The sequence below is a fragment of the Macrosteles quadrilineatus genome, unplaced genomic scaffold (genome assembly GCF_028750875.1).
Source record: "Macrosteles quadrilineatus isolate MER2022 unplaced genomic scaffold, UCM_ALF_1.0 Scaffold_5__1_contigs__length_97177068, whole genome shotgun sequence".
NCBI classification, from domain to species: Eukaryota; Metazoa; Arthropoda; class Insecta; order Hemiptera; family Cicadellidae; genus Macrosteles; species Macrosteles quadrilineatus.
The window spans coordinates 46,132,521-46,159,534 of NW_026542598.1; the positions used below are offsets into that span (position 1 = coordinate 46,132,521).

Genomic DNA, 27,014 nt, shown 5'->3' on the forward strand with positions numbered 1-27,014 from the left:
CTTAATCATCCAGTTCCTCTTCATCGAACGAGAGTAGTTTCGAGTTGACAGGTTTGCTTTTCACCTTCTTCTTCTTGGGTTTATCATCTGTTCCTTCTTCAACTTCCCGCTTCTTTGGAGGCTTGAAAACAATCCGGTCGCCAAGCTGGGCTGGTTTATTGGCCTCTTCTGAAACAAAAAATAAAATGATGGAATTAAGTATTTGTTTGAATTTAAAATACGACGTTATGTTGTTATTAATGGTACACAGCATTGCAAGAAATGTCAATTTCAAGTTGACGAGTTCAATAATACATATAGTTTTCCAATCAACCATGAGACTATAAACAAGAATTTACTGGCACAAATTACAAATCCTATTCATCACAGTGCTGTGAAACCCATGAGCTGCATAAACGTAATTATAATCCTGTGTACTGTACGTAAAAAAAACAATTGGTTAAGGCTACATAAACATTGGAAATATAAACCGTAAAATGATCGAGTTTACTATCTGGTTCTACACAATTCGCTAGCGCCTTTTACCAATCAATACTTGTACTGTATATTCGAGAGGTCCATTGTAAGTTGACCATTCGGAAATTCGATAACTGTTACAAGTGTGATATACTTAAGATAACGTTTGAATGGCATTCACGACTTGTATTTGTAATTCGAATTAATTTAGTTCCTCCCATACATTTATTTCCGGTTGAAGGTTTTCAGTTTCTCGTCCAAAAATAAACTCGCTTGACACAACGCCGACTTTAACAAAGTCAAATTGGAATTGAGAGATTTCAAGTAAGTTTTCACAGAGAAAGTTTGCACGAGTGTCAAGGTCAATAAATTATGGATTACAACAACACCAATTGTGTAAATTATATTTAATTTTACTCAACGCTTTCCTCCGGTAAACACCGGAATAGAATGTTGCAGATTTTCAATTCGTCTATTTTTACCCAGTCTCCTAACCATGACCTTACGAAATGAAAACAATACCCGGCCTACCCCAACATCAACGGTAAAATATTACTAGACTATTTACTTTTAAAATCCACGAAAAGTTGATGCGTGACGTACTATACCACTCTAACGCTCAAAGGAAAAGAAAGAAGCGAAGCAAAGCTGAGCTAAGTGAGCGAAAGAGACATGGGCGAAACCATTATTGGGTGTGGAAAGTAGGAAAACGCAAGGCGACTCCCCTTCGAACCGAGAATGGGAATGGCCCGAACTTCGCTGCAGTGTGCGTCATAGAAGCGGCGAGCTTCGGGAAGCTCGGGGATGGTACGGGAGCTTCCCGCCAGGCAGCGGTAATATCGCTCAGGGGGAAATTCAGTGCTGTTAAGTTGCCAGCCTGCCCCGGCCGGCAATAACAATATAATTCAGGCACCGATGGGTTGGGAGGGGGGGGGTCCATAATGACAGTTGTAAAATTGTATAACATTTTTGTAATTATTATAAAAATGTACCTAATATTTTTTGTATTTTAATTACAGCTTAATTATGAAAAATTAATTAACTTACACTATATACAATGATGTAACTTAGTTATATTTATTGAACTTGCAGGTACGAGATAAGGTAGTAAGAAAAGTACAAATGGATTTGGACTAATTAAACGTGAAATATTTAAATGAATGAATCAAGATTTAATATTTAGAATTTGGTCAAGTGATATGTTGATAAAACATAAGTAATAAGATTAGCGATTCATCAACAAGTTGTAACGAATACATCGTGCATTTCATCTCACGTGGATTGTAGGAGATTTAGTGAGCAAGTAGTAAAGAATCATTGATTTAGTTTTGTCCAAGCTCTTCGATATGTGCAGGTTTTAATAATAGTATGAATTCTAACACCAAATTTAGAAACGAAATAAATGCGTGCAAATGTATCACAAGGTAGACAGTAACGGCGGCGGCTTGTTCCAATTGTATTTGAGTCGATTTTTAAGGAATTCGGGATGCGAATAGCAAAAGAATCTTGTGTAGTTTAGTTATTTAGACTCATATAACACAAGTACAACCGTCCAGAAATTGTCTATCGGATAATTGGAACAATGTTGAAAGTTAAACACACGATTAATACTTTTCATTGAAATGTCGACCAAGTAGACATGTAAATGTATTATGTAATAGACGGTGGTAAGTAATGTAAAGGGAATTTGAACTCTAGTCACGACTATTTAATGTTTACCCAACTAGACAACAACGAGGAAGGCTTAATATTATTATGTTATTATTTCAGTTAAAAGTATTTAAAGTATTAATCCAAACGGGTCGTAGGTTAAGAAATGGGTAAATAGTAGAGACTGGCACGAACTTCATTTTTGAAAAGAATTATTATTCTGGCAATTAATTGAAAATGTGTGAATAGGGTTCATGTGGCAAATATAAAGTTTGAATGATAGTTGTAAGGCATAGAATTCACGAGTTTGGTTCAATAGAAGAAAACCCCGTTTTACAATAAGTACAATCCAATTCAACATGTTTATGATTTATTACAGTAGTCTTTAAAACTTCAAAAGGAAAATGTTTTGATTTCACGTAAACACCGTGGCAGAACGATTATAGTTACTGTACCTATTGATTAGGCCTAAATGTTTTTATCTATAAAGTAATGTGTAACACAGTCACCAAGTCCATATAGAACTGCTATTCTTTTGGATCAGATCAAGAGACTTTAAACTCTATATAGTATGTTCGTATGTTAATACTAGAGTCCGTTTACTATTATATTGTTTTGTTATTTCGCCCAATTTAAAACTATTCCAACAAAATATAACTATCTTTTTATCGTCCATCTTTTTATAGCCTACGTATATTTATCGTTTGTGCTCGAGTACTTTACCCCAAAGTAAAGGGCGCGACGTAAAATTTTCCCCAAACTAAGAGAACAAGAGATGTTGACGACATTAGTGCACTCGACCCCAGACAAGAAACTCAGCAAAAATATTCTGAAACTACTATAGAACAATATCTAAATTAAATGGTAATAATTAATATGAATGACATCAAACTAGTTTGCAAATGATAGAAAAATGCCGATTTCGTAATGAAAGCGTAATACATAACACACAGGAGTTAAGAGTAAACATAGTGATTATTATGTTGTCTGTTGATATTTCTACTCTTTCTGTAGTAATGCATAAATCTATTTAGAACATCCCGCACGCCTGATTCAACTTGATAATTAAACATATATCGTTTGGAGTTCGAAAGTACATCAACAACCGATTGTTTTGCCATTTCTCGTCCGTCAAATGTTCAGGTAACAATTGACAGTAGTTATCGGTATTCTACCATTCAAATAGGCCTGAAATACGTTTAATCGACATCAGTGCACTCTGTACGTCACCGAACACGAAACACAACAAAAGAAGCTAAATATTATAAAATAAGAAGTGTTTCTGCATGGTTGCCAAACTACAAAAACATAAAGAAAAGTGTTCAATCCGTATTCAGTATCGATGACAAAGCTAAAACTAATTAATAAACTCCACTTATGATCTGCCAAGGAAAAATTATATTAGTGCCACGTTTACATACAACATAACACATAAACCTATTTCCTTTTATGAGATTGTATGCGTTTACAGTATAATGCACTGTGCCAAACCACTGTCCACACGAATAACATACGAAGATAGCTTCTGGTTGTTGTTGAGTGCAGCACACAATTCTCGGATCATGGATTGCACTCTAGCTGCTATAAAAACCCCATTAAGTGTCCATCATTTGCCTAAAGTGTGAGCCTTGGAAGGCCTAGAATCTAGATTCCCAATCAGTAATCAATAATTTGTACTTGCACGGCTACTTAAACCACTTCACTGGCGGTTGACATTCAAGCGTGTATGTTGACGTCGTAGAAACAGCTGAGAGAAGTGTGTTTCAACAATATAACACAACACACATCGTTGGTTTGATATGTAAACGATAGCTTGTTCTCTGCAAATTGTTACCCGAAGATTAAACGTATCACAGAAAATTTGATTCCTTCATGGGAGGGAGTAAACAGTTGACAACGACGCACTTGTCGCTTGAGCGATGCGTTGCCGCCGTTGCGTACATGACACGCACACAAAAACAAGTCAAAATTCAAAAAGATGAAATTGTTACTTGAAGTATCCACAGTGATAAGGCATTGCGCATTAATGTGAGTTTTAATTACATTTCAGCGTAGAATGAATTAAATCTATAAGTATAAAAGAGGATGTTTGTATATATATTTGTTTGTTTGTTTGGCAGTGATAAACTCAGACACCGCTGAACCGATTGCCACGAAACTTAGTACATACGTGTAGAATGTCATGGAATAGGTTTATACACCATCAATTTCGTGATCCGTCCAATCGGCTCCACCCCAGTGGCTCTGTGTAGTTTCCCATGTTAACCTTATAAGAAATGGAATTAATGAATCTTAACAGCTTGACAGCAATTAAACAAGTTGGTTCTGTTCTATGATGTTCAATAGCATTAAAGTTACAAGGATTACCAACAGGGTGCAGCACTATTATTTCTTTTACATTTATGACAACAGCTAATTTTCAACCAAAAGGTGAGTGAGCGTAGCGAACGAACTTCAACCTGGAGGCGAGTTAGCGTAGCGAACGAGCTAACCTGAAGGCAAGTGAGCGCAGCGAACGAGCTCCAACCTAAAGGTGAGTGAGCGTAGTGAACGAGCTCCAACCTAAAGGTGAGTGAGCGTAGCGAACGAACTTCAACCAGGACGTGATTGAGCCATGCGAACGAGATCATCTTGAAAATTAAGAAGTTAAACGGGGCAAAGCCCGCGGGATTATAAATAGTCAAAGGCAAGACAACGTCTGCCGGGTTCAGCTAGTTATATCTCTGAATTTCTTATTCACGTGTCTGGGCATATTTCTGCAAGTTCACTAATGATCGAAACAAATAATCACCTGGCGAGTACGGACTAGCTATCATTTTGGATAGTTTGTTTACATTTCAGGTGTTGATTTGCATAAGCTAGTTTTTATTTGCTATAAATTTCGATTTTTTGTTCACAATGTTCTGATTTTTACTCAAATATATTATGGAGCTTCGGTTTTAATCATAAAAAAGAGGTTAGTTTTAGCATCCATAAACGCGTTAGATTTATTCCCAGTTTTAACATTGGATATAATAAGTACAGTACATAGGTTTGCTGCTACGGGGATGGAAATAGTGTTTTTTTTTTAGGAAATGCTAATAGTACAGGTTGAAATAAATAAATCTGCCGAAATTGATCAAAATATATTAACACTACACAAGCAAACAACTCAATTTTTCGTTTTCTCGATATGAATAACATAGGAATTTTTAACGTAAAGTTTTTTTTGGAATCGTACAACAATGCTTCAGTAAACAAAATCATTTGTTTTTACCTCTATATGATGGTTGAATGGAAACAATGGCAATTTTTATGTTTTAAGGGTAAAAATATAAAAAACACATTTTGAACATTTCGAAACCCCATAACCCCCCATTCCCACGACCCGATCCTGCTCGTTCGCGAACTCATTCAAGTTTATTCCACCCTACACGTTCATGCCAACCGGACCAAAACTACCCGAGTTGTCGTGTTAACGGACACACAAATAAACATTGGAATTTTAAAACGATTAGTGTTGTTGACCTCTGGGGACATCAAAATAAAAAAGTAAATCGGTCCCTGGAATCTTACAATGAGACAATGGCAATACTGTAACTACTTCCGTATAGGGAAATTGCTAAACAACACTTGCTTCGGATTTAAAATTTTTCAATGAAACAAAAGTCTTATATTGAATAGTCTATGACGATTCTATGATACATCATAAATATTCTACATGGCTTCCTTACAGCCTACTTTTATCGTCCTTTAAGACAAGCTGAAGAGATTTATCGATTATGTTACTGTTCAGTTTATGTATGGAGGATTTTGCCGTTACTATTTTCTTCATCATTACTGTCAATTTTTTAATCAATCTTAAATAAATAAAACAAAAATTTTCGTAAAAATTGCGTATCCTCTAGTACCATAACAGAATAAAGAAGACATTGCAAAAGGCAAAGCTACCCTAAGATATTATACCATAGTCGACACCAGCGCATTCAAACGATAAACAAGCAACTATAAAACCAGGTTCCAGACATTGCTATTAGACGAGAAGTCTACAAGAATTATTCAAAACCTACACTTTAGTGCATGCACAGTTTATTATAGACAACCGCACAAGAAACGTATCCCGATAATTAGAAGCGCTTACAATGTGTCAGTCCACAGAGCACAAGAAAAAAGAAAAGAAAAAAAATATCACGGGAACGCGAGTTCTCCATCTACTGGACAAACGTCTTCAACGAAGGGGCTAGAGCCCCGAGCCCCCTAACTAGTTTAGGAGCATTTATATTTTGGTTGTAAAATTGACTTCCTTAGAAACACAATTACCGTAAATCACAGTGATGGTGATATTCTGATCACAAAACAGCTTGCGAAGTTTGAATCACATCAATGCGCGCGCCAACGCAGGAAGGCGGGAGCGCTAGCGTCGCAGTTGTAGAGCAAGAGAGAGCGCCGATGTTATTCATCTACCCTCTCACTCTAACTGCTTCAGCTTCACTCAGTGATGCCACGGCGGGGAATTTCTCCCTGTCAATGGGACAATGAGGAATGACTAAAGCCGCCGAGGCTGAATGGTTGAAATCTATTTGTTAAGGCGTCTGGTCTTCAATTGAGCCACTCTTTAATTTAAAGAGAGAAAACCAATAAACGCCATTCATGACAAAACTGTGTGAAAAACCGTTCTCGATTTGGAAAGAAACCCAAAAAATAACAACATAGTACAGGTCGGATTTTACAACTTTTATTGAGCGTAAGGTTTTTTTTCTAGTTCGCGGATCTTATTTTGTGGAAATCTTTAAACAATGCGTTACTGAATGTTAGGAGGTTGGGACTAGAGCTAAAAACTCGTAATCCTAAACAAGCGAACGTATAAAAAAGTAAACTAACATAATTAGTTCGTATACAGCCAAGGCAACACTAGCACGCTGAATGGTATTAAGTAAATTTGAGAAAACTGTTGATATCGTATCTATGTAGACAAACCTTGACTATTAGCATTAAAGAGTCGAACTAATTTTAACGCCATTTGGGACTACCGTATAAACATCGATGTTATACGATGAAACATAATCCCGTAAGGAAATTCGTATACGGTCAATACACAGACGATTAAAATGTCAAAATGTATTCAAATTACAAAACCGGAAAATATGTTAAATATTTTGTGAATTTGATTGTCGTTAAGAACATTAATTAGACCTTTTGGATCCCAACTATAAGAGACTACAAGTTATTTCACGAATGACGGTCAAATTATTTTTTTTATAGGACGAAAATGTTGCTTTGGCTGAAGAGTACATGGTCCTAGAACAGCCTCAGTCCAGTGGGGTTTCGGCCTTCGGCTCCCTGGACTGAAACACCGCGAAACAACATTTTGGGCGCCACCGTTGGCGCCGTTTTTGGGAGCAGTTGAAGAGGACAAAGTCCTAAAACAGCCTCAGTCCAGTAGGGTTTCAGCTCACTGTACTGGAACATCACGACGAACGAATGTTTGTCAAGTAGTATTTCGAGAAGGTAACACCAAAACTGATAGACAATTAGTGTCTACTCATTTATCTATGGTACCACAAATGGTAGTATTGAGTTTCTAATAATAAATGTTGACATTATTGTCACATAAGGTCCACGTAAAAAATATTAAACATTGCAACTTGCAACAGAAGTTCATAATTATGCAGGTTTACACCTTGATAAACAGTATTTACCATTTTTTAGATTTATCTTTTGATAGATTTTTTTGGTGATTTCAAATCCTAAGGATTTTTTACCAGTAGATATTTTTAGAGAGTTTCCCAAAAACATTTCATTGAGCTACAAAAAATTCCAATATTTAACAGTCGAAATTTTGGCTTCTGTTAAAGTTGATCCCTGATTTTAATTTCACCCTGAGGTTGTGCTAAATCTCGAGCTTTCAGTTGGATTTTATTGCGGTTATGTGGCAATGCTATTACCACAGACAATATAATACTTTAATGTTTATTCCATTGTCTGTGCTATTACCGTCGCAGTGTCCCTTCAACTTTCTAAATACATCTGCAATACACTCCTGGCTACGAATAGCGGATAGCGCCTTCCAAATGAGTTGCAAAAACTGCTCTTTATTTTTTTAACAAAATAGATGAAGATAGAGATTTTTTGCTATCTTTTGAGGTCAAATTTCAAAGTCAAATTTTTTAGAACTAAATAAAAATATGTTCTAAGAAAAGTAGGTACAATATGCAAATTTAAAATTGGCCTATTTTAAACTGTTGAAATGGGAGAGAAATTAATATGTTATTTGATAGAAAATCACTATAAATTTAAATGAGCAAAGTAAATTTAAACTAATTACTTCTGCAGTTTATGACTTCTGCAACACCAACTAATAAGTAAAGGGTTTCAAAGTGCAAAGGGCGATCCAATTTTAATTTTCTATTTTGGTTACAATGGCAAATAAACATTTGCTTATTTAGCGAATTTCCTTATAGGAAAGTAGCTATATAAGTTTGATGTATGAGTTACCGTATAAGTCTTTCTTACCATATGTGGCACGGCATGGTAAGACCTAGGCCTGGGACCAATTTTTTTTTCATTTTGATATCTCCAGAAGCCAAAAAAAAACTATTTGTTCAAACTGTTACATATTTGTTGTATGTGAATGCAACAACTTAAGTAATTTTTGTCTGATTTGGATTAAATTTGGCTTAAAGAGTCCTTGGAGCCTAGACGTTCTAACTTGTAAAACAATTAAAGAACTACAAAGAAAATCTATACTCCCACAGTATACTAGAACTAGATCTTTGAATTACAGTCACTCAGTGTTTGACAAATATTTTTGGACGCTAAATAACTCTTCAGCAGTTGTTTGAAATTATGCAAGATGGCCGCTAGCCTCCAAGGACTCTTAAAGGAGTAGGGTTGGATAAACTTGGACAAGTTCGCAAATCAGCATGATCAGACCATGGGAACCGTGTTTTTGTACAGTTATTGGCCACGGAGAAAATTCAAAAAATCTTAAACTTAAAATTATAGTCACTTTTGATTAGGTTGACCAAAAGTATAATTTTTCTATGTTACGTGTAAATATAAATACTTTGTTTGTCAGTGTGTGTGTATATGCGGACTTAAACAATGACCAATGCTATTAACAGGAATTTAAGACAGAAGATTTGATAATGGGGCTGTTGGCCCCGAAACTATAGTCATCATTAAAGACGACTTGGATTGAAGACGTAAATAAGGTATTTAACCTATTATTATTAGACCTAGGTACTCATTAAACCTAATGTTATTTAAATAGATTTACTGTACGTGAAAATCCAATCAGGCAAATAGAAATTCACTTAGTCGGCAGGTTTGCTGCGGCAGGGGTATTTGAAATGGGAACTCATCAAATATTATTTCATACTAACACTCTAACGCAACGAAGCTTTAAGCTCAATGTGTTAAAAGTGTCCAGATGTTGTACATAAAAAACAATTCCATTAGCTGTGTATCGTAATTCGAAAGAAGTGTATGGTCAATCTAATTATCTTAATGAGCAAAACATTTTGCTAAATGGTGAAAATATTTAAGAAACTGCAAGCGTTAGAGCAATAGTAAGGTATGTGCATCGCCAAGGATATTGGGAACATATTAAGTGTGTAAGTGTTAGTGTGAATGAGATTCACGTTTGAAAAGAAACTACAGTAGACTCCCTCTTTCCCGGACACCGTTTAACCGGACATCGGTTAAACCGGACTACACTCAGCGGAAATGACATCTCATTAACCGGACAATTTTTATCAGTACATCACTTTAACCGAATTAGATTGGCAGGAAATGGGTGGTAGTGAAACGACTGTTCTCGTGGGAAAGATTTCAGACCAGCAATCACGTGTGTAACAATGCTCCCCTAAATTTAAGTCAAATACTGTATACAGTATGCATTTAAACGGTCCGTTTAAATGAGTTTTTTAAACTTGTTTAATTGAAACAGCTGTTATGATTCATTAATTCCATTTAAATATGAGTACTCATTAGGTTAACATGGGAAACTCCAGAGCCACTGGGGCGGAGCCCGAGAGTCCGATCAGAATAAAAACCACTTAGTTTTCCTATTTAATGCCTAAAGAATCAGTGTACCAAATTTCAGCCTCCTAGGTAAGTGGGAAGTGGGAGAATTAGTGATGAGTGAGTGAGTCAGTCAGTCAGTCAGTCAGTGAGGGCTTTGCCTTTTATATACAGGGTGACTGCCGGGAACCGGACGTTTTTTAAATGAATAGTACAACCTTATTTTAAATAGTAAAATTATTTAATTGTTGTATATATATTGGTGAAAACATACCATTTCAAAAAAACATATGTTTTATGGAACCTTTTATCCTAGTTTGGGTTTATTTCTTATATATATACAACTCTTGTGCGTGTCTTCGTGCAGAGCGACCCGGGCTTCTCATCAAAGCAGTTCTCACTGTGGCGATGTTGTCTGGTGTTCTCACTGTTCTTGCTGGACCAGGTGGCTTTTTCTTTGATACTGTCCCTGTTGTTCTGAACCTATGCACCCATCTTAGCAATGTATTCCGGCTTGGAACCGTGTCATTTCGCGCAATATTAAATGGCGTCGGAAGATACGCTGTGTTTTGAGAACGGATTCGCCATTTTTAATGAATGTGTCATATGCAAAAACACGATGCTGAACTGACCACTGATCCATCGTGAGTAAAATGGTAAAGCTCACTCAAAACAATGACATAACCTCTATCTCCCTACCACGTGTAGCAACAATGTAACAGCTGTTGCAAATTTGTCCGGTTCCCGGCAGTCACCCTGTATATAGATACGCTACATGAAACTTTGTCGGTTGAACTCCTTCGACATTTCTTAACCGATTTTATTCATTGATGTCTCATTGGAAAGAGCGTGTCACGTAGATTTGCAAACTGGCCTTACATTTTTGAAAAAGTCCCTTGGGCTCTGCCCCAGTGGCTGTTAAATTTCCCATGTTATCCTTATGAAGAACATAATTGTTTACATTTTGATCAGCTGTATAATTTAATTGCTAAATTCGTACGTATTACAATGTAAAAAATCTAGAAAGCCTGGACAATTTGTTATATTTTACTAAATAAGAAAAAATAATTGACATAGTACTGTATTTCTTGAGAAAAATTGTGACTGAGCGGTTATGCAGAAAATCATTTAGTTCTTAGTCATGTTATCGCTTAAAATGTTATCGCTATAAAAAAATTACTGAAATTTGTAAACGTACCGGCGACAATGGGTGGTACCACGCAGACTACATTACCATTGACGAAGATCAACATGGACAACCTAATACGGCTATAAGTGGGAAACATTTTATGAACCAGAACAGCTTTTGAAAAATTATAAAATATTTACAAGAATTGTTGGTTATATGGAACTGTTAGGTACGTAATCTATGAGTTGAGTCTTTTAAACTCATCTGAAATTACGATGAATTTTATTTGTTTTTAAATAACCACTTCACTTCTTTGCAATTGCTCGATTTCGAGCAACGTGTTTACTAGTATTTGATTATTGTTTGAAATAATCAAAAATCGCTTAAAAATAACTTGCAAAGCGGACGGAGACTGTTGCATTGTTGTGGCAGACTTAAGCCGCATGCTTTGGTATGCACTGCAACTAACCTCTAGTGGTTATATATAGTGGAGATATATCACTAAAGCTGCCATATCTCAGTTGATATTCGTCCAACCTTAAAAAATAAGGTGTCAATCAATTTGTAGTTAAATTGACTTAAAAAAATTATTCTTGTAAATTTCTTGTAAAATCAATGGTTTTTAAGTTATTTAAGAAAGAAAATTTTAAATGGCCGCCATTTTGGATTGGTACAACTTATAAACCTGATACTTTGTGCAAAGATTGGTCTTACTTGTACCAAGTATCAAGTTAATCGCTTAAGGAATTAGAAAGTTATGGATTCATTTGTGAAAATCACACAGACGGACAGCCGGAAAACGAGGCTCCGGCGACCCATGTTTATAATGTAAAATATTCTTGTATTAACCCAAGGAACAATCCTGTGAATTTTTTCGAGAGAGTTCACAAACAAAGTATTGAGAGTATTTTATGTTCTCCTTGAAGTAAGAGGTCCGATTTTTATGAAATTTTGATTTTTTTACGAGCATAAACTTATGAAAACAGAAATACCCCAGCCGCAGCAAACCTGCAGACTAAGCGAATTTCAACTTGTCTGATACATTTTTACTAAAATATTTCTATAAATAAAGATATTTATTCCCTATTTAAATAACATTAGAATTAACAAGTAATTAGGTTTGCTGCTACGGGGAAGGTAAAAAGTGTTTTTGACCATACGTCAATACTATAGGATGAAATAAATAAATTTGACAAATTTTATCAATATATATCTATAAACAAGTAAATTACAACAGTTTTCATTTTCTCCATAAGAATAACATGGGAATTTTAAATTACACTATTTTTGAATTTTCTCTTTGACTGTTAGGCATACAACAGAGCTTCAATATACTAAATTATTTCTTTTTTTAAGCTCTACAAAACAGTTTAAAAATAAATTCCAAATTTTTTTGTTTTTAGGGTAAAAAATGGGAAAACCCCATTTTTACCCCATAAAACCCCATTCCCATGGTCCGATTATGCTAGTCCGCGAACTCGTTCGAATAAACGTAGGTTTACACGTTTGAGAAGAAAAGAATTTTGAACGGATGGTGTTTTTGGCCTCTAGGGACCTCAAAATTAAAAATTAAATCGGTCCCGGGTCCAGGTCTTACCATGAGTGCTACGGTAAAAGCTTATTCCCTATATGGGAAATTCGCTAAAATGGGATTTTTACAAACACAGCTAAAACGATTTTTGATTAAAATGTAGTAGGCCTATTTTATGCTTCTTTCTGGTTTAAAGCAAATGGTACAACCCCAATTGCTCTAAAAATTATGCCTTAAAAGTTATTGCGACTTTTCTGATTTTCTCCATCATAGTTACCCACACCGCTTACGCATGATCAGGGTTGTTGACAAACTAACGGGAGAAAGTATGTGTCCAATTGCTGATACAGGAATAATTAACAGCTGTGTCTAAGGAACATGTCGGCGTCGTCCTCAGTAACTAACAAGACTACAAGATCGCGCCACTCATCCTTCACTCATATTAGTGTTAAAATACGCACCTAGTGGCGTCCCCATCTTAAATCTTATCTTATCTTACTAATATTATGAATTTCAATGTTTGTGTTTGTTTGTTTGAAGTTCAATCACACATTAACTACTGGTCCAATTGGGCTTAAATTTTGTATGATGATAGCTCACATTCCCAATTAACATATAGGCATATTCTTATCTCAAAAGTCCTTTATCGGCTCAGCCCCAGTGGTTCTGTAGTTTCCCATGTTAACCTTATGAGTATTCATAATTTAAAAGGAATTAAAATTTTTTTTCTGCGGTTTCAACTGAACAAGTTGGTTCTTATATTCAAAAGCATTAAAAAGTTATAAGGTTTACCAACAGGGTGCAGTACTATTATTTTATTGCATTATTACTTAAGCTAATTTGAACTAAGCAGCAACAAAAAGCTGTTAGGCCTATACACAATGAGAACAGCCAAAGTAGGAATGTTTACAGTGTTATGTTTATGTTTTTAAATGAGTGCAACTTCAAAAAGGATTTTATACTCATAAGCCAACTCTGTACGAAGAAAAGGGTAGCCTACTCTGCTAGTAATTGATATAGTTGATACTGTTTCCTAACATGATTAGCTCAAACACTAAGGTAAATGCACCAGTAGCTGACAGTGTTCCAGAAGCTGACAGTTTGAGTTTCTTTACATTATATTGTGGTCTCTTAAAAATATGTACACATGATTGCATTGTTAGAAGAACATATGTTTATTCTTGATTTGTTTACAAACAAATCAGTGAAATTTAGCCCATACTCGCTGACTGGTGGTGGTTTGAAAGCGACCCTGTCTGTACACATCACATTTAGTCGATTCCCTTAGTGAAATTAATAAGAAGATAAGTTTGGTTTTTTGCCATTTTGCTAAATTTCTTAAATAGTATTAATGATTAGGCTCATTATTTTTATCAATTATACCTTTGTTGACAATCTCATGATAAAATTGGGGTGTTAGGGGTTTTGGATTTAAAATTATATCAATGTCAGGCTTTGGTACACAAAAGCCATACAAGTTCCACTAGCTGACAGGGGATATTTGCTACTTGCACAATATTGGTTTTACCCATCGAAATTTGCATGCTATTTCACACATTTTAATTTTTTAATTAATAAGCCAAATTGTCATAAAAAATTAAATTTTTTAAATATATATAAAATATGTATATTTTTTAATGTAAATATTTTTTATTTTAAAATATGTAAAATAAATTTTCTTAATAACGTTTTACATGATTTTATAATTTAATTATTAAGTTAGATTTTATTCGTCTTATAAATTATAAAACCCTTAGGTTTGGCAGCTAGTACATTTATAGTTTCAGTGTCAGCTACTGGGACAACTGTCAGTCAGCTACTGGTACAAGCACTTTTTTCACTGTCAGCCACTGGAACACGTACAAAGGTTGAATTAAGTTTAAAAATGTTATAAAATATATTTAAAAAGCCCTTTTTGTATGACAAATTTGTAAACTACACTAAATTTAGAATCATATAATATCCGTAATATCTCTTTAGTTCCTATTTATTCAAAACCACGGATCATTAAGTGCGTATAGTTTCTTATACTGTCAGCTACTGGTGCGTTTACCTTAGCAGCTTGATCTAGAGTTATGTAATGCGGATATGCATTAATTTTATTACAAACATTAACATCTTGTGGAGAATGCACATGACATGTCCATTGTAAATACCCAGCTGGAGTAATTGCTTTAAAAATGTCACAACAGCAGACTGTCCCAGTCATACATACATCTCCTCACATCTATAGAGCCACCAAACAACATGGTAATCGTCCCATATTTAAATTTGACTTCTTAAAATAATCAAAGTTGATTTAAAATGAATAATAGCATCAATTTTATAAGGTGATCAATTATTGAAAGGTCCACATTTATATAATTAATACGCTACACAAAACTTTGTCGGTTGAACTCCTCCGCCATTTCTTAACCAATTTTATCCATTACTGACCTTACATTTTTGAAAAAGTCCCTTGGTCTCTGCCCCAGTGGCTGTTAAAGTTCCCATGTTATCCTTATGAAGAACATAATTGTTTACCTTTTGATCAGCTGTATAATTTAATTGCTGTTATTTATTTTTCCTACAGTCACCCGACAAAGTTGGCTTCCCTGTACTGTTTATAGTACAGAAAGCTGCTAATTGCTGCATATTTATACTTTGCCGCACGGTTTATACTTTGCCGCACGGTTTATACTTTGCCGCACATCAGGATTCCAACCAAACAACACAAAACAGCGTGGTTTTATTATGCACGTAATCCGTGTACGCTTGGAAATAGGTTGGCAACACTTAAAGATAATAATACTATGAACAGCTGATTGACTATTATAACTACGATTTAACCTGTCATTTCGTGTTTATAGTTTTGGTATTTCTGAACTTTCTGGACTTTTCTTTTAAACGTTTTTAAAACATTCCTATGGTCTTAATAAACAAGAAAATACCTTTAAAGCATTTTTTTTAGGCGCGGAAACCACTTCAAATTACAAAAACATACGGAACTATATTCTCAAAAGACGGAGCACATTTCTTGCCGAGGAAAAATAGCGGAGTGATACGGACCACGGGTACTACTTTCTCCAGGGCACCATTTGTGTAATTGTGTTGCTAGCTGAACCTAAAAACGTGTTGTATAGTGTTTGAAAGACTATTATTTATTAATTATTTATGTTTTATAGTGACTGTAGGAAAAATATAATGTGTAACACGAGTGAAAAAGGCCTTTGCTGCACTCGAGATCATTCCGCACTCGCCTGCGGCTCGTGCGTAAACGTTGCTCTCGTGTGCAGCAAAGTGCCACTTTCACCACTAGTTACACAAATAACTATTTCAATTCAAAGTCTTTTTAACTCATCGGAAATTATGATGACTTTTATTTGTTTTTAAATAACTAGGTACTTTACTTCTTTGCAATTGCTCGATTTCGAGCAACGTGTTTACTAATTAGATATTAATAAGACCCAAGATTCGGACTGTTTCCTGGCAAAAAGTCTTAACTCCAATTGGTATAGACCAACACAAAATAAATAAATATAACTAGTGGCTTGTAGGGACACTAGTTAGATATTAATAAGACCCAAGTCTCAGACTGTTTCCTGGCAAAAAGTCTTAACTCCAATTGGCATAGACCAACACAAAATAAATAAATATAACTAGTGGCTTGTAGGGACACTAGTTAGATATTAATAAGACCCAAGTCTCAGACTGTTTCCTGGCAAAAAATCTTAACTCCAATTGGCATAGACAAACACAAAATAAATAAATATAACTAGTGGCTTGTAGGGACATAAGTCCCTAAAAAGCTCAAATGGAAAATAAATTATTGTAATACTTAAACAGACTCAGAGTCAAATGATCTATGTGTCAGGATAGATTTCCCAGTACAACATATCTTTTGTGTAAAAAAATAAAATAAAATAAACAGTTTGTTGTTTGTCTTTGTTTGCTTTTGTTGATGTTATTTTCAATAAAGAATTTGAATGATTCTAGAGGTTTAACTGCTAATGGCAGCAAACATGTTTTTGAATAAATATTGGTTTATTAAGGTAGCTTTGGTTTTTTGGTTAATGCTGATAAAAAGGCTTTCCCGATTAAAATACAGTATTGGAAATTGTCTTCGTCAAATAAGAAAAGGCAAAAAAGTGGTGTGTTGAGATAAACTTAGTTCTTGGTCAAAACCGCTAAATTAGCATCCCTACCCTACCCAGTTATTATTTCTAAGTCTATGCTCATTTTGTAAAGGTTTAACAAAATTAGTCTTAAGTAAAGGCATCCCATTAACAGAACTTAACCCTAAATTTGATTCTGATCAACATTAAAAAAAACCACTATTAGCCTAGTGCAATTATATGTGGTGGTAATCCTCCCAAAGATGCGATTGATTTACATATTCTACCAAAAAAAAGGCCTAATCAACGTCTAATTACTAACTATTTTGCGACTGGTTAGGGTTTCATTACCCAGTTATTGAAACTAATCACGACATAAATATTGTTGGTTAGTTTTAAGAAACGGAAATTACCTCTATGTTCTACTGTTATACATAGGTGCTCCCTTTACTACCGAGCATGCTAGGCTATATTATTTGAACCTTTTTTGCTTGGAGCAACAAAGTACTTAAGTACTTAATGAACAAATACCAGTACGAACCTACTTCATCTTTATTCCCAAATTGTTCTCTAAGAGTAACCGTTGAGGTTATTCCACTTCATACAAAATATTGATTAAACACTACAATAAATGTCAAATATAAATGTTAGTAAATTTAAAAAAAGTGTTGATTAAATATTTAACATATGTTTTGAAATCAAAACAAAGAAGATCTTCATTTAATCTTGAATCGTTTCTTTAATCTTGAAAACAATTTATTTCATCTTGGACATAACTAAAAAGTCTTGATTATTATGGGTAACGTTATCCCTTTATATAGTTGGTTTTATATAGTGTACATTACATTGCAGAATTGAGTGGCAAATGAGTAATCCAAATGTAATATTGCTTACTTGCTTAGTGATAAATCACAATCAGCTGTATTGAAGTAAACAAAAATCAGCAGTAAATGCCTTCTAATACAATTCTTATGGAGAACATTTTATACGTTGTATCTAATTTTGTGTTAAGATTTTGGAAAATTCTCTATTTTTCCCGCCGTCACGGGATCGAGACCTTTAATTTGAGCCCTCTCCCGTCATTCTACGACTTCCCAGTCGCCCACAATTTTGACGCAAAGAATCGGCTTACGTAGGCTAATTAATATAGGCCTATAGATAGATTTTATCTATGTATTACTTCGGTAAAATATTTTATGTTTTAGCATACTTCTAGTTTAGAGTACACAACAGTATAAATGTATTACCTTTAGTCTTAAAAGTGTTTTTTAAAGCCCAGGAAAATTTAAAACCTATTTATTGCAGTTCTTTTGACATTCCACCAATTACTTTCAATATCAAACGCTATCTGTTCTGTTAAAACCCGAAATGCTGATGGATCCCTCCCCCCAAAAATCAGGGTGGACCCCATTTTTATGCTTCAAATTTCCCCGGGCAGAAGCTCATTTGGGGAACAGAGGGAGGAAAGGAAAGAGAGAGAGAGAAAATGTTAGTGATGGCTTGGAGAGAGCTGCCAATTGGAGGGTTAAATGTGTCTGTTACTTCTCTTCTAACGCCCTCCCCTCCCAAAAAAAAACCATTTCTGAATGCTACCCTTCCTACTTAACACATTTTGATATTTAAAAAACCATCAACCATTGTGTTAACTAGATACTAGATGCAGTCCTGTAAACCGGAGGACTGGGGATGAAAAAAATTGACCTCGATATCTTTCCAGCAACCGCCCCCAAACAGAAAAGAACTGTTTGGGGTGCCAGGATCTTCTCGGTTAATAAATTTAAAATATATTTTTGAAACCTAACCCAAGGAAAGTTTCAAATGTTTTAATGCTGCTGATTGGAGTACAATTTATAGGCTATTATGAGTTTGTTCTAAGAAACAAGTAATTATATAAAGTAACAGGGTAGGGAAAGCAACTCTCATTTACACATATTTGTCATCTTTTAGTTAATCTCAGTACTGTTGTCAAAAGTGAGCGCAAAACATTTACTTGACAGCATCTATTATTCTTTATAGGTCTACGTGAAATTTTTTCCAATATATTGTTGATTTAGATCTGTGCTAAGTAAGGATGAGCATCGATAGGTCAACCATCAATGTTCACTATCAATGTACCTATAACATTGTCAATGTTCTCGGGGCTAAAACATCAATGTTAATCAATGTTTTTTCCTGTTTTTTGTCTGCTCTCTGTACCAGGGTTGCCACCCGTCCCGATTCCGCCGGGACAGTCCGGATTTTGGTTCCTTATGCCCGTATTTAAGCCTATGTTAATCCGATAAGGGGGGCAATATCCCGATTTTTTTCTAACCTAAGGTGGCAACCCTGCTTTGTACTGCAACAGCTAATTAACCTAACCTAAAACCAATACAATTTAGTCATGGAAAACATCGATATATCAATACTTGGCCAAACACATCGGTATTTGACAAAAACATCGATGTAACAAAACCAGCGGCACTCTACCATTAATGTAAAAGACACTGAACATCGATGTTTCAAAAACATTGACTATCGATGCTCATCCCTAGTGCTAAGCCCTCTTACTAGCTTTTGCTTTAACTATGTATTTGCTATCTGCATATATATAGGTTGTTTCTACGTGGGCTGTCCATAAATTGCGGACTCTACTGAGCTCCCGTTACAGGTGAGCTACAGAAGTTAAAACCTGTCATCAGCACACAATGTTCTATACCTTATCCACTATTCTAGCCGGTACCCACAGTTTGTCTCGTAAAACCTATGAGCAGGAAAATCTACGATTCCACCAAGTATGAGTCGCATTCTACAACATTACACTAGAGCTGGTCTTAGCCCAGCCACAAGATAGGATCATTTTTATTTTGCCTTTGGCCAATTTTGTTCTCAATGTTTGGGCCCTTTCCTACCTGAAAGATGGGCCCTTCTGGTGAACATGTCTATCTAATGACCGAGCTGTCTTAGAATGTAAACCATCAACAAAATTGTCTCTTACCTAATTCTTGCTTTTGCTTCAAATTATCTGCTTCCTCTTTAGTCAGATCTCCTGGCTTCAACACAACCACAACAGGAGATTCTTCAGCTGTATCGTCACGCTCCTCGTCACTTAGTTCAGGTAAATTCTCTCGCTAAAAAACAAAAGTCCTTTTGAACGTATGACAGCCTGGGTAATTTCTAAGTAATTAAATCAGCTACCTTAAATTGAAACATCACAATGTATAATTTAAATGAAGTTTATCAATTATCAATCATTGTGATGGGGACGTAACCTAGTTGCGCATTGTAACCCAAATACGAATGATGGATGAGTGTAGAATGTAGTGAGATGTTCTGTGTAGCTTTGTTACTGACTAAGATCAGTTGTTTCATTAGCCAGTATAAGTTATTTAAGGTCCAACGATCAGGGACAGCTGGGTCCAGTTTCGAACCATCAAAAGGCTACCAGTAGGAACTTTTCACAGGATCGAAGCGGCGACCTTTTGCTTAGACGAGCACGATAACAACTCAGCTACCCAGCCATAGGCCTATAGAGAGAAATATAAATTGGAAACCTTGATGGTTTTAATTAATTTTCCCATATAAATCCGCTAAACGAGCGATAGTTTGGTGCGATTTGTAACAAAATTACCTTTAGCAGGGTCCAGCATACGTTAAAATCATCCCGACTTTCAGGGTTGATTATCTGGTAGAGTTATGGTAGGCCTATGTAATTCTACTCTGTCAATTTATAAGTACATTGGTTCAAAGCTTATCCTACTATCCTACTAATATTATAAATGAGAAAGTTTGGATGTATGGATGTATGTTTGTGACAAGTGAACGCGAAAAATACTGGTCGGATTGGGCTGAAATTTGGCATGATGATAGCTCACATTCCCAATTAACATATAGGCATGTTCTTATTTCAAAAACCCTTTCGGGCTCCGCCCCAGTGGCTCTAGAGTTTCCCATGTTAACCTTATGAGAAATGGAATTATTGAATCTTAACAGCTGTTTCAATTAAACAAGTTGGTTCTGTTCTATGATGTTCAATAGCATTAAAGTTACAAGGATTACCAACAGGGTGCAGCACTATTATTTCTTTTACATTTATGACAACAGCTAATTTGCAACCAAAAGGTGAGTGAGCGCAGCGAACGAACTTCAACCTGGAGGCGAGTTAGCGTAGCGAACGAGCTAACCTGAAGGCAAGTGAGCGCAGCAAACGAGCTCCAACCTAAAGGTGAGTGAGCGTAGCGAACGAGCTCCAACCTAAAGGTGAGTGAGCGTAGCGAACAAACTTCAACCAGGACATGATTGAGCCATGCGAACGAGATAATCTTAAAAAATTAAGAAGTTAAACGGGGCAAAGCCCGCGGGTTACAGCTAGTTCTGAAATAAATTAAAGCATTAAGCTAATAATAAGATTGTTGAATGTTAAGTGGTCATAAGTTAGATTGATACAACTGAAAATGCTAAAAGGTTTTGAAAATTTTGTTAATTGTAACTCTAACTTGTTACAGTAGACTCCCTCTCATCCGGACTCCTCGGGACCGAGGCCAGTCCGGATAACGGGTTTTCCGGTTAAACCGACGTCACCAAAAACTTGTTATGTAAGCCAAATATTTGACTTAATTTAGGAGAGCATTGTATTTAGACACGTGATCACTGGTCTCAAATCTTTCCCACGAGAACAGTCGTTTCAGTACCGCCCACTTCCTGCCGATCTAGTCCGGTTAAACCAATGTGCTGATAAAAATTGTCCGGTTAAAGAGATGTAATTTACGCCGAGTGTAGTCCGGTTAAACCGATGTCCGGTTAAAAGGTGTCCGGATAAGAGGGAGTCTACTGTAGCTACAAATGTTGGTTTAGCCTATACTTAATGTATTTAATTAAACTAAACTAAACTATAACTAGGGCCTAAAAGCTGCAATGCACTGAAAAAGTGGCTGGCGGCCCTCTTTAATGACCCATATCAGAAAATGAATATTTAGCATAACTTAGCCTAACTTAGGCCAACATTTAATATTTATGCTTGAATGTATCTAAGTTAACATGGTTATTTACTATTAATTATGTTATCATTATGTTGTTTTTTTCTTAACATAAACAACAGTTAAATGTTTAATGTATTTTGAAGTTTGAAAATGGACTTATGTCCGAAACATGTCACTTCTTTTTATAAAATATAATATTCAGGGTGCTCAGTTGTACTTATTTACTTAAATATTTAATATATCAGCAGCCCTATCACGTGAACACCTAAATTAAAATCGAATAATCTATATATCGATATTTTACATTCGGACGAGTGTAGGACAGATACTAAAGTGCAGCCTTTTATTGTTTACTAGAATCGTAGGAATGGTTTAGGAAAGGTAGAAAAGTCCAGAAAGTTCAAATTTACCGAAATGCATCCATCCCATTATCATATCTGAGCAATCTGTGAACAAAGTGTGATTCGATGAATAGATAGGAATACGCTTGCGTCACGAGTAGGACTAGGCTAATACTGACCTTTTTGGTTTATGTGACCAAAATTATGACGTAGCCAAAAACATCAGACATTGAACAGAAAAAAACAATTATTCAAAAGATTGCAGCCAAGGCTAAATACAAAATAACACAGGGGATACACCTCCGGTAACCAGGCGTGGATTAGGCGTCCACCAGTGACAACACCGCGTTGTGGGGGCCCAGAACACCATTACCATAATGATACGATGTACAGCCAACAGAGTTCGTGGTGTAGTGGATAGAGTGCTCGGCACTTGTGTGAACCTGGCAATAACTTGGCAATAAGAAGTACGCCCGCCCGCTAAAATCTATTGCTGGCCGTTTTGCGGCAAAATGCGACCGCGTAACATGAAACCGATGATGTCACCAGATAGAGGACAGTTTAACGGACACAACAGTATCAATATCATGTACCTGGGGAATAAGAAAGGGGGGGTAAAGTCAGCAATAAGTAGTGGGTGCGCCCGAAAAAATCTATTGCCGGCCGTATTGCGGAAAAATACGTCCGCGAGCAATAATAACGACGATGCCAACAGATAGAGGACACTTCAACGGACACGACAGTATCAACATCATGTACCTGGGGAGTAATTTAGGGGGGGTAAAACCAGCAATAAGTAGTGGGCGCGCCCGAAAAAATCTATTCCCGGCCGTATTGCGGAAAAATACGTCCGCGAGCAATAATAACGACGATGCCAACAGATAGAGGACACTTCAACGGACACGACAGTATCAACATCATGTACCTGGGGAGTAATATAAGGGGGGTAAAACCAGCAATAAGTTGTGCGCGCGCCCGATAAAATCTATTGCTGGCCGTATTGCCGAAAAATACGTCCGCAAGCAATATTAAAAATGATGCCAACAGATAGAGGACACTTCAACGGACACGACAGTATCAACTTCATGTACCTGGGGAGTAATTTAGGGGGAGTAAAACCAGCAATAAGTAGTGCGCGCGCCCGATAAAATCTATTGCCGGCCGTATTGCGGAAAAATACGTCCGCGAGCAATAATAACGACGATGCCAACAGATAGAGGACACTTCAACGGACACGACAGTATCAACATCATGTACCTGGGGAGTAATTTAGGGGGGGTAAAACCAGCAATAAGTAGTGGGCGCGCCCGAAAAAATCTATTCCCGGCCGTATTGCGGAAAAATACGTCCGCGAGCAATAATAACGACGATGCCAACAGATAGAGGACACTTCAACGGACACGACAGTATCAACATCATGTACCTGGGGAGTAATATAAGGGGGGTAAAACCAGCAATAAGTTGTGCGCGCGCCCTTTCAAATCTATTGCTGGCCGTATTGCGGAGAAATACGTCCGCGAGCAATAATAACGACGACGCCAATAGATAGAGGGCACTTCAACGAACACGACAGTATCAACTTCATGTACCTGGGGAGTAATATAAGGGGGGTAAAACCAGCAATAAGTTGTGCGCGCGCCCTTTCAAATCTATTGCTGGCCGTATTGCCGAAAAATACGTCCGCAAGCAATATTAAAAATGATGCCAACAGATAGAGGACACTTCAACGGACACGACAGTATCAACTTCATGTACCTGGGGAGTAATTTAGGGGGAGTAAAACCAGCAATAAGTAGTGCGCGCGCCCGATAAAATCTATTGCTGGCCGTATTGCCGAAAAATACGTCCGCAAGCAATATTAAAAATGATGCCAACAGATAGAGGACACTTCAACGGACACGACAGTATCAACTTAATGTACCTGGGGAGTAATTTAGGGGGAGTAAAACCAGCAATAAGTAGTGCGCGCGCCCGATAAAATCTATTGCCGGCCGTATTGCGGAAAAATACGTCCGCGAGCAATAATAACGACGATGCCAACAGATAGAGGACACTTCAACGGACACGACAGTATCAACATCATGTACCTGGGGAGTAATTTAGGGGGGGGGGGGGGGGTAAAACCAGCAATAAGTAGTGGGCGCGCCCGAAAAAATCTATTCCTGGCCGTATTGCGGAAAAATACGTCCGCGAGCAATAATAACGACGATGCCAACAGATAGAGGACACTTCAACGGACACGACAGTATCAACATCATGTACCTGGGGAGTAATATAAGGGGGGTAAAACCAGCAATAAGTTGTGCGCGCGCCCTTTCAAATCTATTGCTGGCCGTATTGCGGAGAAATACGTCCGCGAGCAATAATAACGACGATGCCAACAGATAGAGCACACTTCAACGGACACTACAGTATCAACATCATGTACCTGGGGAGTAATTTAGGGGGGGTAAAACCAGTAATAAGTTGTGGGCGCGCCCGAAAAAATCTATTGCCGGCCGTATTGCGGAAAAATATGTCCGCGAGCAATAATAACGACGATGCCAACAGATAGGGGACACTTCAACGGACACGACAGTATCAACATCATGTACCTGGGGAGTAATATAAGGGGGGTAAAACCAGCAATAAGTTGTGCGCGCGCCCGATAAAATCTATTGCTGGCCGTATTGCCGAAAAATACGTCCCCCTAAATTACTCCCCAGGTCCATGATGTTGATACTGTCGTGTCCGTTGAAGTGTCCTCTATCTGTTGGCATCGTCGTTATTATTGCTCGCGGACGTATTTTTCCGCGATACGGCCAGCAATAGATTTGAAAGGGCGCGCGCACAATTTATTGCTGGTTTTACCCCCCCTATATTACTCCCCAGGTACATGATATTGATACTGTCGTGTCCGTTGAAGTGTCCTCTATCTGTTGGCGTCGTCGTTATTATTGCTTGCGGACGTATTTCTCCGCAATACGGCCAGCAATAGATTTGAAAGGGCGCGCGCACAACTTATTGCTGGTTTTACCCCCCTTATATTACTCCCCAGGTACATGATGTTGATACTGTCGTGTCCGTTGAAGTGTCCTCTATCTGTTGGCATCGTCGTTATTATTGCTCGCGGACGTATTTTTCCGCAATACGGCTGGCAATAGATTTTATCGGGCGCGCGCACTACTTATTGCTGGTTTTACTCCCCCTAAATTACTCCCCAGGTACATGAAGTTGATACTGTCGTGTCCGTTGAAGTGTCCTCTATCTGTTGGCATCATTTTTAATATTGCTTGCGGACGTATTTTTCGGCAATACGGCCAGCAATAGATTTTATCGGGCGCGCACAAGTTATTGCTGGTTTTACCCCCCTTATATTACTCCCCAGGTACATGATGTTGATACTGTCGTGTCCGTTGAAGTGTCCTCTATCTGTTGGCATCGTCGTTATTATTGCTCGCGGACGTATTTTTCCGCAATACGGCCGGGAATAGATTTTTTCGGGCGCGCCCACTACTTATTGCTGGTTTTACCCCCCCCTAAATTACTCCCCAGGTACATGATGTTGATACTGTCGTGTCCGTTGAAGTGTCCTCTATCTGTTGGCATCGTCGTTATTATTGCTCGCGGACGTATTTTTCCGCAATACGGCCGGCAATAGATTTTTTCGGGCGCGCCCACTACTTATTGCTGACTTTACCCCCCCTTTCTTATTCCCCAGGTACATGATATTGATACTGTTGTGTCCGTTAAACTGTCCTCTATCTGGTGACATCATCGGTTTCATGTTACGCGGTCGCATTTTGCCGCAAAACGGCCAGCAATAGATTTTTTCGGGCGCGCGCACTACTTATGGCTGGAGTTATTGCCAGGTTCACACCAATGTGCTCGGCTGATATGCAAGAGGTCCCTGGTTCGAATCCCATCGGAAACTTTAACTTTTTGTCAAAGATTTTGCTTTGATAGCCATTTATTCTTAACTGTACATCTTTTGTTAGAATTTTTGGCATTTATAATTTAATTTTATGAACAGAATATAACCTTCATTCTATTTTTTCATTATCAGCAAGTTTGGTTGGTTAGGTTAGGTTATGACAGTTAACTGCCGGACGCCTAACTTATCCTCTGCGTAAAAATAAACATTTGTTGGAACTTCCTACCTTTGTGTCAATAGTGGGGCCTTCTACAAAGCCAGCTTCTTTTTTAAGTCTCGCCAAAAATGCTGGTTCATCAGGCTTGATATAAGCAACATTCCTTTTTTTGTTAGACATTATATAACAATTACAGTAATACTCATAATCGGCTTCCCAAGGAAACTTTTAAAACTCAAAACAGAAACGAGCAAACAAATTGTTTACTGCTTATCTACTTTGCAGTCCACCAGTAGGCCTACAGAGTACTGATCAAATACAATTAAGTTATTGCACATGAAATAGGCTAATAACTAACTGAACTTATTTCTCAGTCAGATATTTAGTAGGGAATTTTAATGCACCCGGACACGGTTAGTATCAACAACAGTAAAGTTAATATTGTCTACTAGGCTACACATTCAAAAATTCACATTCTTCAACATAACCTAAAGAGACTAGACTAGTGCTCTGACAGACATAAACAACACAAAACAATGAACGAACGAACGCGGAACGAACACAACACAAGCGACAAGACGAGCGGAAGCGGAGCAGACTAGAAAAATTGTCATTGGTCGGACTATGGAGAAGGCCTAAGTCGCTTGGTTTTTTTTTATCCAGATGACCGACAACGCAAATGACCGAAACAGAAATAGTCGAATTTTACAGACATCCCATATAACCGATATATATATATATATATACTGATGTGGAGGACATCAACAAATAACATTAATATTGC

The 27,014-nt window shown here is 37.0% G+C and overlaps 2 protein-coding genes across 9 annotated transcripts in view; both read right to left on the minus strand.

Annotated features, from left to right (window-relative positions):
* The window catches only part of LOC128993898 (protein hsr-9-like), a 49,382-nt gene extending 48,250 nt beyond the window's left edge, over positions 1-1,132 (minus strand). For all 8 annotated transcript variants that reach the window (XM_054417982.1, XM_054417981.1, XM_054417978.1 and 5 more), the window contains exons 1-2: positions 1,025-1,132; positions 1-168 (exon numbers count right to left, since the gene is read on the minus strand). The gene's annotated coding sequence lies outside the window, so the exon portion shown is untranslated. The remainder of the gene's footprint in view (positions 169-1,024) is intronic.
* Positions 2-26,410, minus strand: LOC128995572 (uncharacterized protein KIAA1143 homolog). Its single transcript, XM_054420590.1, has 3 exons — positions 26,300-26,410; positions 19,839-19,971; positions 2-168 (listed from the first exon to the last, which is right to left on the minus strand). Exons 1-3 carry the CDS (start codon positions 26,408-26,410, stop codon positions 2-4), a joined length of 411 nt encoding a protein of 136 aa, XP_054276565.1.
* Between the last annotated feature and the right edge of the window lie 604 nt (positions 26,411-27,014).

What these genes read in the sequence shown, in the direction of transcription:
- LOC128995572 (XM_054420590.1), bottom strand. Translation starts at nt 26,410, where the DNA reads ATGTCTAACAAAAAAAGGAATGTTGCTTATATCAAGCCTGATGAACCA. An exon ending in GCCCCACTATTGACACAAAG is followed by an intron (nt 19,972 to 26,299) that starts GTAGGAAGTTCC and finishes TTTGTTTTTTAG; the next exon opens with CGAGAGAATTTACCTGAACT. An exon ending in GAAGCAAAAGCAAGAATTAG is followed by an intron (nt 169 to 19,838) that starts GTAAGAGACAAT and finishes TTTTTGTTTCAG; the next exon opens with AAGAGGCCAATAAACCAGCC.